Here is a 13520-nt window from a genome sequence, read left to right as displayed (position 1 = left end):
ATTCCAGCAAGTTCTTTCAAAATATCGGCAGAGAGAAAATTGGTGAAAGATGAAATGGACTGGACTTTAAAAAGACAGTAATGAAGGCAAATGATATGTTGGCCCTCATAGCGAGAGGATTTGCGTACAGGAGCAGAGATGTCTTGCTGCAATTATACAGGGCCTTGGTGAGGCCACACCTGGAATATTGTGTGCAGTTTAGGTCTCCTTATCTGGGGAAGGATGTTCTTGCTCTAGAGGGAGTGCAGTGAAGGTTTACCAGACTGATTCCTGGGATGGCGGGACTTATTTATGAGGAGAGATTGAGTCAGTTAGGATTGTATTTGCTGGAGTTCAGAAGAATGAGGGGGGATCTCATAGAAACCTATAAAATTCTAACATGACTAGACAGGGTAAATGCAAGTAGGATGCAGGGCCGGCTCAAGGTACCGGCAACTCGGGCAGTCGCCCGGGGTGCCATGTGCTAGGGGGCGCCATCAAGGAGTGCGTGACCGGCGTCAGAGACCCGGCGCCGCGTAAAAGACTCGGGTCCCGCGCATGCGCAGTTGGGCCGGTGCCAACCAGCGCATGCGCGGTGGCCGCCCTCCCCCAGGCCGCCCCGCACAAACATGGCGGATGGCCACAGGCATGGAAGCTACAATTTCAGAGGCTTGAATTCGTCCGTGCTCCTTTAGCGAAAAATATTAGACAGGTAATGTTAATATGTATTCAGAGCATAGATACAGCAACTAAAATTTATGTACCACTACCAGACAGGTCGCAGCAGCTCAGGATCAATGTCAACCCGACCCGACCCCCCCGACCCGACCCCAATTTTCTATGTTTCTCTGTAGTAAAAGTTTTGGTAGGGAAGTTCATTATATTAAAGTAATAGTCTCTGCAAATGCAGACTTTTTAAAAATTGATTGGGAAGAACTCTTCAATATTTTCAAAATTTGGTGCGTGTTCTGATCAACCGTATCATTTGTTAGGAAATTGAACATATTCCATATTTTGGACTTGAGCACTGACCCGAGCTATGCACTTGCAGGGACACCATTCAGTCTATAAGACCATAAGACATAGGAGCAGAATTAGGCTAACTTTGCCCATCAAGTCCGCTCCACCATGAAATGAAATGAAAATCGCTTATTGTCACGAGTAGGCTTCAATGAAGTTACTGTGAAAAGCCCCTAGTCGCCACATTCCGGCGCCTGTCCGGGGAGGCTGGTACGGGAATCGAACCGTGCTGCTGGCCTGCTTGGTCTGCTTTATAAGCCAGCGATTTAGCTTTGTGAGCTAAACCAGCCCCTAATTCAATCATGGCTGATATTTTTCTCATCCCCATTCTCCTGCCTTCTCCCCTAACCCCTGATCCCCTTATTGATTTGACCTCCACAGCCTTCTGCGGCAAAGAGTTCCACAGATTCACAACCCTCTGGCTGAAGAAATTCGTCCTCATCTCTGTTTTAAAGGATCGTCCCTTTAGTCTGAGATTGTGTCCTCTTGCTTCTAGTTTTTCCTACGTGGAAACATCCACTCCATGTCCACTCTATCCAGGCCTCGCAGTATCCTGTAAGTTAAAATAAGATCCCCCCTCATCCTTCTAAACTTCAACGAGTACAGACACAGAGTCCTCAACCGTTCCTCATACGACAAGCTCTTCATACCAGGGATCATTCTTGTGAACCTCCTCTGGACCCTTTCCAAGGCCATACGTCCTTCCTTAGATGCAGGACCCAGAACTGCTCACAGTACTCCAAATGAGTCTGACCAGAGGTTATATAGCCTCAGAAGTACAACCCTGGTCTTGTATTCTAGCCCTCTCGACATGAATGCTAACATTGCATTTGCCTTCCTAACTGCCGACTGAACCTGCACGTTAACCTTAAGAGAATCGTGAACAAGGACTTCCAAGTCCCTTTGTGCTTCTGATTTCCTAAGCATCTCTGCATTTAGAAAATAGTCAGTCAGGCAGATAAATCCCGGGTTAAACTCCTGATTCGGAATTCACACTGCAAGCCTGCAGAACCATATTAGAACCACTAACATAATTATTCCCCGAATGAATTCTTTGTGACCCTTTGCAGTCCATCTCTTTATTCAGTGTGTGCATGTTTAAGGCAGCTGTAATTGAAACTGGAACTGTCTGAATTTGCAAGTTGAATTTTACCTGTGTCTTGGGAGCTGTACATGGTATTCAGTTGAACCTACCAATGACTGACTTGGATTTAAAAGAATAATAGGCTTTCTAGTGGAAAGAATTTAGAAGAAGATGAGGCTTTCTGGTGGAAGGAGGAAAAACATATTGGTTTTCACCCAATGTAACCCCATACAGAACTTCTTTGTCATGACTATAGAGATCTATCTTTACCATCTCTGTGTCAGTAGAGAGGTTGTCTTCTGATTATTCATCGTCACCACTGCACTGAACATTTACAATTTTCTGTAAGAGGTGTGGCGGCAAACTGCTGGGCCTCATTTGGGGTCCTATGACTTGCCTTGGTGATTACCCCTTTTGGTCCTGCTGATAATCCAAACAACTGGAATTGATACTAACTTGCTGCTTTTAAGGGCGGCATGGTGATGCAATGGTTCGCACTGCTGCTTCACAACGCAGCATACTCGAGTTCAATCCCAGCCCCGGGTCACTCCGCGTGGAGTTTGCACGTTCTCCTCATGTCAGCATGGGTCTCACCCCCACAACCCAAAGATGTGCAGGGTAGATGCATTGGCCATGCAAAATTGCCCCTTAATTGAAATAAAATAATTGGGTTCTCTTCTGCATTTCTGTGAGAAAGACAGCTGAGAGGCATAGATGGTTCATCACCATAGCCTCATTTTCTGCTCAACTGTCAGCTGCCTCTGGCAGATGATCGGGTATTTACGTGGAGACTAATCCTTTCTGTGCAAACTCGTGGAAAATTGCCATTAAAGTTCCATCAAGCAATTACCCCTGCATCTTGAGCTTCCTTTGGATTGGAGCCCAGATCTTAACAGTGGCGGGTACAGTGGATGTGCAAAACTGCATCTGCACCGAGTCTTCACTCCTCAGGCCTTCTTGCAAGTTAACTTGGAGTTTCCATTTACTCTACAGTGCTCTGCAGGTTTAGATGCTGCCCTGCAAGCATGCTCGAGTGGCTTCTGCAGGTTCTCCACTATTGCAAGGAATATTGAAGATTTTATGAAGTGTTTCTGTTGATTAATCATTTTAGCCAGTAAGTAGCAACCGAGAGATCTCAGGGAGGTACCCTTCCTCTGGTTCATCTGTACTGGCTGCGTCTTAACCACTTGATGTTTCATTTACATGCTTTCCCCTAACTGCTGCATCTAAAGTTGCATTTGTGGAAATTTGGTATTTTTGAGGTCGAAAGTGCTTGACAGATGCTCATGTTGGGATTGCTTTGTGTTCTTCTTTGTCCCAGAAGCAATATCTTGAAAGACACTTGCACATAATGAAAAGGAACATGTTGTATATAAGGTAAATGTATCTAATACAATGCACAATTGCAAAACTGTACTGTACATTGCAGCAATTTTGCAGCACTGGCTACCTGTTCATCATTGAATGTAAAGGGCTAGCAAGAAATTGCTGAAACAGACATTTTGTTGATGTAACCACAACTTGCTCAGTGGCTCCCACACAAACTATTTGTTCAGATGTTGAAGGTTAGTTGGTCCCTTGTCTGTGAGGCTCTGTCCAGAACTTTTTGGTAGCCTTAAAAAAAAAAAAAAAAAACGGGTTGGATTCTCCACACCCCGACGCCGAAATCGCATCCGGCGCCATTGGGGGGGGATTATACTTTTGTGCATGGAATCGGGACCGGTGTCGGTTCCCCAATTCTCCTGGCCTCGAAAAGCAGCGTACTAAGAGTACACCACGCCGTGTATCCCCTACCTGTGGCCATTGCTGGAGGCCCGCCCCAACATTCTCCGCCCACCACCGGCCGAAGTCCTGACGGTGAGGATCTTACATGATCCTGCCGTTCAGGATACTAGCGTGTCGGCTGCGGACTCAGTCTGCGGCCGCCATGGTCAGGGGCGGGCCGATCGGAGGGCAGCGGGGGCCTCACGGGGGACAGGGCTATTTTTAGGTGGGTGGTCCGGGTCGGGGGCGTGGCAGATCGGGGAACTATTTGGGAGGTCCAGCTCTGCGGTCTGAGTTCGCCATGGAGCATGGCGCGGCCGCTGGAGGTCACCGCCGTGTGCATGCGCGGCCTCCGACCCTGAAGTGTAGGGGCCTGTATCTGCATTTAAAGCTGCTAGATTCACGCCGGGGCCCTGCCAACCCCCTGAATATGTGGCCTTTTCACGCCAGTTTTTCTCTGACTTTCCTTTCCCTTTATGCATTTTTTTGGGAAATGTAACTTTCAAGTTAATCCAAATTAATTCCATTTTTATGAAAAGTATCTTGCGGTGTGCTTTGTGTGGAGGCTTGACTAATGTTCAAAAAGACCATAAGACATAGGAGCAGAATTAGGCCACTCAACCCATCGAGTCTGTTCCACCATTCAATCATGGCTAATACTTTCTCATCCCCATTCTCCTGCCTTCTCCCCATAACCCCTGATCTCCTTTATAAGTTCTGCTGAGGATTCTTAGAGCATTCAGTTTTATGAGTTGGGCTGAATTCAACTGCAGATCTAACAGTTGAAAGGCATACTGATGTTCTAAGCAGTGCGTCATCCAGTGTTTAAATGAATAATTGACAACAGTTGTGATTTATTAGACAGAATTGTAATTAAGCTTGTGGCCAATTTCGATCTGAATTTGTTAGGTTTTATGTGTATGTTGACACACACATAATATATTTTAAAAAGTCCATTATATTTCTCTAAGTACTTGCAACATGTATGTATCATGTTCGCTTCTGATTGGTTCAAATAACCACTGTCTGTTAAGTTAGCCTACCAATTGTAGACCAAAACCAATGTATGAAGCTGCTCATTTATTTTCAAAGCTATCAATTAGGAACCAACAAATGCTACAAAATGGAAGAATCAATTGGCTAAAAGAAAATTCTTCAATTTATTTTTAGAACCATGTTGTTTTCTCAGGTAATTGTATCCACCATAAATAATTGTAACTTATAATGTAGAATGCTTTAATAGTTTGTGAAAATAATTTTAACTTGCCCAAAACTAGTAAAGTTCTATTAAAAATCAACTCTTCGAAGTTTTCAGCGTCACAGGATGATGGTTCGAGTTTTACTCATTCTGTGGAATGTGCTTTGTTTAACTTGATCTTTCTAACTGATATTTTTGAGCCATTGCGCAAGCAAATCTACCACCATCTCCAAACCTCATAGACAGTGGTTATACCTTGTGCAAACTCTATTGTGACTTGCTGTTCATGTAAATGGTCTTCACAGCCTTTTCCATTGATCTTTGTGGCACCTCATCTTCTCCCTGCCACCAGTTTGAAACACTGAAAAATCACCTCTGTCAACTGGTAGCTGTGCTTCATTCTGAGCCCAGGCCTCAGACCTCAACCTTCCTTTTCCTCCTTCAGTTCTCCCACACAAAAGCATTCCATGTTCCAGTCATCCACACCACTCTCATTCTAGGTGTTTCATTTGAACATGTCACCAGTACTCACTACCTCTTTTTATTCTTTCATGGGATGCAAATCACTGGTGAGGCCAGCATTTGTTGCACATGACTAATTGCTATTTTGAGAAGGTGGGCATGAGCCGCGGGCTTGACCAACTCGATCTGTTGTAGGTATACCCACAGTGTTGAGCCGTCAATCTGTTGTAGGCATACTCACAGTGCTGTTAGGAAGGGAGTTCCAGGATTTGGTTCCAGCAACAGTGAAGAAATGGTGATACAGTTCCAAATGGTTTGTAACTTGGAGGTGGGGGTTTTCCCTTGTGTCTGTTGTCCTTGGCCTTGGGTGATAAGGATCATGGGTTTGGAATGTAATCTCACTGGAGGTTTGGTGAGTTGCTAGAGTGCATCTTGTATCTGGGTATCCCACTGTGTACCAGTGGTGGAGGGAGTTAATGTGAAAGGTGGTGGATGGGGTGCTGAGCAAGCAGCCTGCTATATCCAGGTTGTTTTTGGGGCTGCACTCATCCAGGCAAATGGAGAGTATTCCATCACACTCCTGACTTGTGCCTTGTAGATAGTGGACAGGCTTTGGGGAGATGCTCACTGTACATTTCCCAGCTTGTACTACTCTTGTAGCCACATTATTTGGTGCTATGTCTTTTCGTCCGACGTCATTTCGTCCAACGACACTTCGTCCACGTCTTTTGGTCCAACGTCTTTTTGTCCGCACGTCTTTTGGTCTAACGTCTTTTTGTCCGATGATTTCTTTCGTCAAAGACTGTGACTTGTTACGTTTTTTTGTCGGATGATTTTTTTTGTCAAAGACTTTTTGTAACTTATAGCACTCCACTCCACTCCCCACATTAACTTTTTGTAAATAGAAATCTTCTCTAATGCACATAGCAAGGTATAATATGCAATAAAGGATTTTTATTACCGGTCTCTTTCCTTTAACGAGCCTCGTTAAAGGATAGTTATTATCGTTCTCTTTCCTTTAACGAGCCTCGTTAAAGGATAGATATTATCGTTCTCTTTCTTAATTCGCCCATCCCGAAATGGCAAAGTTCATTGTGTCAACGAAGAGTAAACGGAAAGTAGCTGATGGAAATAACTATATCTACGATTTTCATTCGAGCAGTCCAAACCTAGGAAAAGAATACTGGAGATGTGAGAAAAGAAGCGTTCGGCAGGTGGAGCTCATTTGAATATCTGGAATTTAACCAAAACTCTGAAGGAAGAGGAAGGGTTCATAATAGGCAAAAAAGGCTCAAATTCTTCAGGGAGATCAGTGGACTTCATGTACGCGATATAAGAAAATAACTGAACGCATCAAAAGATTGGTCGTTGAATATGATTCTACAACAAAAATTGATTTCTTGAGGAATGTTGCTTAGAATTTACATCAATTTTAAGTAATTTCGGGAATTTTAAGTAATTAGTAAACTTTTAGATTTTTTAACTGCATTTTTAGATTTTTAAACTGCATTTTTCAACTTGCATTTTACCAATTAAATTCACTTGCTGTATTGTACTTGCATTTTATCAATTAAATGGTTTTATACGGAGCTAATTTGTAATTGGATAATTGGACGAAGTGACGTTGGACGAAAAGACGTTGGACCAAAAGACGTGGACGAAGTGACGTCGGACGAAGTGACGTCGGACGAAAAGACGCGACACGCATTATTTATATGACTGTCCCAGTTTTACGCTAAGGCATTGGCCTTCCTCCCCATGAAGAGCTCTGGCTGATCTGATATCTCGGAGACCGCCACTTTTGGGCATGGCTCCACCCTAATTCCCACAACCCTGGACATGGCCTCGAAAAAAGGACATCCAATACCCGATAAACCCAGGGCAAGCCAAGAGCATGTGGATGTGATTTGCCGAGCCTCCAGGCACCGTTCGCATTTGTCCTCCACCCGCGTGAAGAACCTGCTCATTCGAGTTGCGGTTAGGTGCGCTCTGTGCACCACCTTTAGCTGCGTTAGGCCCAGCCTTTTGCATGTGGAGGTGACGTTCTCCCTGTGCAGTGCTTTGATCCAGCATCCTCCCCCTATCTCTATGCCTAGTTCCTCCCCCCATTTTTTCCTTGTCTGGTCCAGTGGAGAGTGTACCCCCTCCAGCAGTTGCCCATACATGTCCCCACAAATCCCCTCCGCTAGATCGCCAACGTTCAGCAGTCTTTCTACCAGTGACTGTCCTGGTATCTGCGAGTATGTTGTTGTTTCTTTGTGGAGGAGGCTTTAACTTTAATGTATCTTAGGTTGTTCCCACTTGGAGCTGGAACCTCTTCGTGAGTTCCTCCAGGGTCGCTACTCTATCGTCCGTGTACATGTCCCTAACCGTCAGAGTCCTTTCATCCTGGTCTATACCTTTTGAAGGTGGCATCCATTATTGCGGGAGTGAACCTATGGTTGCTGAGGATGTGGGCCATGGTGGACAATTCGGTTACATTGAAGTGTTGCCTCATTTGGTACCACGTTCAGAGTGTGGCTACCAGGCTCCTTGAGTATTTGGGTGGAGGGGATGGCAGTACAGTTGTGACTAGAGCTCGGAGGGATGTCCCTGTCCAGGAACTCTCCTCCATCCTCACCCACACTGCTCCCTGTTCTGTTCCTTGACACATCGGGCAGTACAGTAGCATAGTGGTTAGAACAATTTCTTCGCAGCTCCAGGATCCCAGGTTCGATTCCCGGCTTGGGTCACTGTCTGTGCGGAATCTGCACGTTCTCCCCGTGTGCGCGTGGGTTTCCTCCAGGCGCTCCTGTTTCCTCCCACAGTCCAAAGATAAGTGCGGGTTAGGTGGATTGGCCATGCTAAAATTGCCCTTAGTGTTGGGTGGGGTTACTGGGTTATGGGGATAGGATGGAGGTGTGGGTTTGGGTGGGGTGCTCTTTCCAAGAGCCGGTGCAGACTCGATGGGCTGAATGGCCTCCTTCTGCACTGTAAATTCTATCATTCTATGATCCCTGTACTCTTTTCTGCAGTGGCCACCCAGTGGTGGAACTGTAGTTTTGGATGGGCCAGACCTCCCACATTTCTCCTCCTTCACAGGACTTTCTTTTGCAGCAGTGGGCATGTACAGGAATCATATACAGGTATGGGAGAGAATAAAGACTTGCAGAAACAAGAAAAGAGATGGCCACAGAGACAAAGACACCACTTCCGTAACGGTCTGGCACAGCCTTCCCCTTAGAGGGGGTGAAGATTTAGAGAAAAATTGAGAGAATGTTATAAGCAGGCAGTGTGTGGGGGCAGGAAACATTGTGTGTGAGCGAGTTACAGAGGCAAGCACTTTCTTATACCACAGCAGATCAATAATATTTGAATATATGGTAAAATGCTTGTAAAGCGGTGCACCTTCCAACTCACTGTGACCATTGCCATGCTAGCTCCACTAATATATGTAAATAATGGTGTGGATTTGGATTTGCAATTCTTATTGCTTTTAGTGAGCACGTTTGCTAGTTGAAGTCATTTGGAAGATGATATATTTAAGGTACCGTTGTCAAATTAAACTGTCATTCACCAATTACTGTTAATTTTGAGAAAGCCATTTCATAAAGTTCTCAGTTTTCATATGCATGGGGATTTACAAGATCAACCCAATTGTAAGGAGAGTTTTGTATCCATTTTGTAAGGTAATGCTTATTTTCCTTTTTTTAGGTGCTCAGTGTGTCTTCAAAAACTGGGGAAGGGATTCCTGAACTTTGGGAGAAAATAGTAGAATTCCACACCTCAATATTAGCAAGTGGTGAGTTGCAAATAAATAGACAAAAACAACAAAAAGTGTGGATGTGGAGCCTGATCAAAGAGAATGTTACCGAGTACTTCTGCAACCATCCAACTGTCAGGAATCAGATTCCCAGTTTAGAAGATAAGGTTGTGAGTGGTGATCTAACTCCTGGTCTGGCAGCAGATATCCTTCTGAAGGCATTTTCAACAAAAGAATAAATACCATATTCTAAATGAAATGTTGTAAATGTTGAGATTTATGCATTACATATTTTGAAGTGAGCATAATGTTTGCGTAGATAAATATTAGTAACCCCAAAATGTTAAAAAATAATATTCCTTGCCGGGTCTATGGGATCTCCATATAGAAGCACCTTAATAAAGATTCTCTAGCATTACTTTGTTCACATTTTAAAGTCATCATGTATGTTGGTACTGAATATTTCCTGGACATGCACTGCAATGTGATCTGGTATCATTTGTGAAGCTGACTAGCCTTAATTCACTAATCACTTTATCACATTGACTAAATGGTCATTTTGTGAAATAAGAATCATATGAAACATGTTTCCATGAAATAGCTTCTCTTTATAACTACATTTTTACAACGGTTTTTAAAAAACCATTTTTTGATCTCTTGACTTATCGGGACTTTGTGGAATCTGTGGAAACTATGTTTTACTTGGTATCTATTAGGACATCTCATTGATTTTTCAAATACATCTGATGGAAAACCATTTCAGGAACTTTTAGTTGCCCTGCCCATGATTTTCTAATATGCATTGCAAGCGAGGTATCCTGTCAATGCACACTGAATTAACCATCAGCCCACGGTTGTATTCATTAAATCTTGTAAAGTAATTATGCATTTGGCAATTGTCAAAACCAGCCAGTTCCTATCACAACTGCATTTTGTTTCTCTTGGGGGGGAAAAAAAATAAACATTTATTTTGCTGCTTGATTGTGTTTTATGTGAGGATTATAAGTGTCGGGGAGATTGATTTTATTCGTTCACGTAGGTCATTGTATATGGCAGTTTGGTCAGCTGGGCTGGATGCAATTCACACTTTGTAATGTGATCAATCAGATCTTGACTGCAAGGGCTAACCACTGTGTCACCGTGCTGCCCTTGTTGTTTATGCTTACTGATTGTGGTCTATGGGTCAGAAAGTCAAAGATCCAGTTGCAAAGTGGGGAGCCAATTCTAGGTTTTGGAACTCTGATATGAGCTTGGCTGGGATTATGGTGTTTGGCACCGGTGTGATAGTGGTCTTGAAGCAGGTGGGGACCTCGGAGTGGAGTTGGGAAAGGTTGAACATGTCCGTGAACACATCTGACAGCTAGTCTGCGCAGGCTCTGAGTGCACAACCGGGGACCCTGTTCGGACCAGTCTCCTTCCGAGGGTTCACTTTCAGGAGGGCCGATCTGACTTCACAAGCTGTGATGGTGGGTATGGGTGTGTCCAGGACTGCTCGGGCAGTCAACGGCAGGTTGATGGTTTCCTGCTCAAACCAAGCACAGAATGCACTGAGTTCATCGGGGAGGAGTATGGTGCTACCAGAGATACTACTCAGCTTCGTTTTGTAGCCTGTTATGTTGTTTAGGCCTTGCCACAACTGACGAGACTGTAACTCTAATCTGTGACTCTAGCTTGGTTTGATATCGTCGCTTGGCATCCCAGATGGCTTTGCAGAGGTCGTACCTGGCTTTCTTGTATAGGTCAGAGTCGCCTGACTTGAACACATCAGAACACATCAGTAGGGAGTCAATCTCCCGATTAAGTCATGGTTTCCGGTTGGGGAACATACGTACTTCTTTCTTTGGCACGCAGTGGGCCACACATTTGCTGATGAAGTCTGTGACGGTGGTACAAAGAAAATTACAGCACAAGAACAGGCCCTTCGGCCCTCCCAGCCTGCGCCGATCCAGATCCTTTATCTAAACCTAGCGCCTATTTTCCAAGGATCTACTTCCCTCTGTTCCCCCGCCCGTTCATATATCTGTCCAGATGCATCTTAAATGATGCTATCGTGCCCACCTCTACCACCTCCGCTGGCAAAGCGTTCCAGGCACCACCACCCTCTGCGTAAAAACCTTTCCACACATCTCCCTTAAACGTTCCCCCTCTCACCTTGAAATCATGACCCCTTGTAATTGACACGCCCACTCTTGGAAAAAGCTTGTTGCTATCCACCCTGTCCATACCTCAATTTTGTAGACCTCAATCAGGTCCCCCCTCAACCTCCGTCTTTTCAACGAAAACAATCCTAATCTACTCAACCTTTCTTCATAGCTAGCACCCTCCATACCAGGCAACATCCTGGTGAACCTCCTCTGCACCCTCTCTAAAGCATCCACATCCTTCTGGTAATGTGGCGACCAGAACTGCACGCAGTATTCCAAATGTGGCCTAACCAAAGTCCTATACAACTGTAACATGACCTGCCGACTCTTGTACTCAATCCGATGACGGCAAGCATGCTGTATGCCTTCGTGACCACTCTTATCGACCTGCGTTGCCACCTTCAGGGTACAATGGACCTGAACTCCCAGATCTCTCTACATCAATTTTCCCCAGGACTCTTCCATTGACCATATAGACCACAGTGGTGGCATACTCATTTAGGTAGGTCGCTGAGTTCTTAAATATGGACCAGTCCACTGTCTCCAAGCAGTCACGCATGAGTTCTTGTGTTTCCTCAGACAAGTACTGCACAACATTCTTAGCCAGATTCTCCCGCTTAAGTTTCTGCTTGTATGCCAGGAGAAGGAGCACCATCTTATTGTCTGATTTTCCAAAGTATGGTACGGGGATGGAACGGTAGGCGCCCTTGATTTTTGTGTAGCAATGGTCAAGAGTGTTGCCTCTGGTGGGACAGTGTTGGTGGAATTTTGGCAGTACACTCTTGAGGTTGGCCTTGTTGAAGTCTTCAATCACTATGAACAAGCCCTCCGGATGTTCTGTTTCGTTGTTGTTTATAACTGTACAGTTCGTCGAGCACCTTCTTCACTTCTGCCTGGAGTGGGATGTAGAACACTGTGATAATGGCTGAAGTGAGCTCACATGGAAGGTAATATGGGCGGCTCTTCACAGTCAGGTATTCCAGGTCCGGGGAGCAGTAGGTTGCCAGGGTTGCCACATCCAAGCACCAGGAGGAGTTGATGAGGAGGCAAACTCTCCACCCTCTGCTTTGCCTGGTGATGCGGTGGGCCTGCCCAATGAATTGAGAAGCTTTCAGGTTTTATGGCACAGTCCGGTGAGGCAGGAGTGAGCCATGTCTCTGTGAGACAGAGCACACAGCAGTCTTACTTCCCTCAGAGGTAAGTCTAGCATTAAGTTTGTCCAGCTTGTTGTGAAAGATGCTACATAATATGCTATATAAATGCAAATCTTTCTTTAATACCTGAACCTCCATCCTACAGCACTCCGATGGTGGTCTTACCAAGGTTCTTATCGATAGCTTACATTGAATTGTTTGTCATTTTATGCACACACTCAGCAGGATTAGAAGCAGGTGCAAAACATTCCAGCCACAGTCAGTCCCAGATCCTTTGGGAGATATCTCAAGGAGCTGTGGCGGACCTGTAAAAAATAAATTGCGATGGAAAAACTATGCAAAGTTTGTCTAGGCAGCACATTCAAAGGCAAACCTCAGACCCACACATCTTTTAAAATTTTCTTTCAGCCCGGATAGTTCATTCTGTCCTGAATCGAGGTTGAAGCTAAAACATAAAGGCTGGTCAATCAGCCCATCCGCAACCGTAAAAGCAGACTGACCACAAAATTATGTTCAATTGGCCCTTTAATGGGCTAAATCCCTGCTTGACTTTTCGGCGGGTGCGCTTCTGACATTCAAGCGTATCTTCCACCAAAATGTTGCTCAATTGTGCCATGACATTGTGACATGCATCAACGTCTTATGCAATTTCATGCACTTCCGGGTCAGGTACACGCACGCCTGAGCAGCGTAAAATTCTGGCCAGTGTATTCCCAAAGGTTAGTTCATTTTCCCAATTTCTATAATTACTGCATCTTGAAACTACAAATGGGTTATTTTGAGCAAAAGATGAAAATAGGATAAAAGATAAGGTGCGAATAAGACTAGCCGGTCTTAGTCAGATTTGATGTACGATTTTGCACCTAATTGCTGATTACAGCAATTCAAATTTTCCTGGAGTTGCTAAACAAAACCCTGCAGGCTTAGCACTGAAGTGCTGAAGGGACCATCTTCAGCTGCTTTATCAATGATT

The 13520-nt window shown here is 44.7% G+C and overlaps 1 protein-coding gene across 3 annotated transcripts in view; it reads left to right on the top strand.

Moving 5' to 3' along the window:
* Positions 1–10230, top strand: part of mmaa (metabolism of cobalamin associated A) — an 88666-nt gene extending 78436 nt beyond the window's left edge. For all 3 annotated transcript variants that reach the window (XM_038791935.1, XM_038791936.1, XM_038791934.1), the window contains one exon: positions 9201–10230. In XM_038791935.1, coding sequence (XP_038647863.1) covers positions 9201–9488 — 288 coding nt within the window. In that variant the 3' untranslated portion in view covers positions 9489–10230. The remainder of the gene's footprint in view (positions 1–9200) is intronic.
* The last annotated feature ends 3290 nt before the right edge of the window (positions 10231–13520 follow it).

The sequence above is a fragment of the Scyliorhinus canicula genome, chromosome 3, assembly GCF_902713615.1.
Source record: "Scyliorhinus canicula chromosome 3, sScyCan1.1, whole genome shotgun sequence".
Lineage (NCBI taxonomy): Eukaryota > Metazoa > Chordata > Chondrichthyes > Carcharhiniformes > Scyliorhinidae > Scyliorhinus > Scyliorhinus canicula.
The sequence above is the reverse complement of the archived record's forward strand: the minus strand, read 5'-3'. Positions and strand labels throughout refer to the sequence as shown.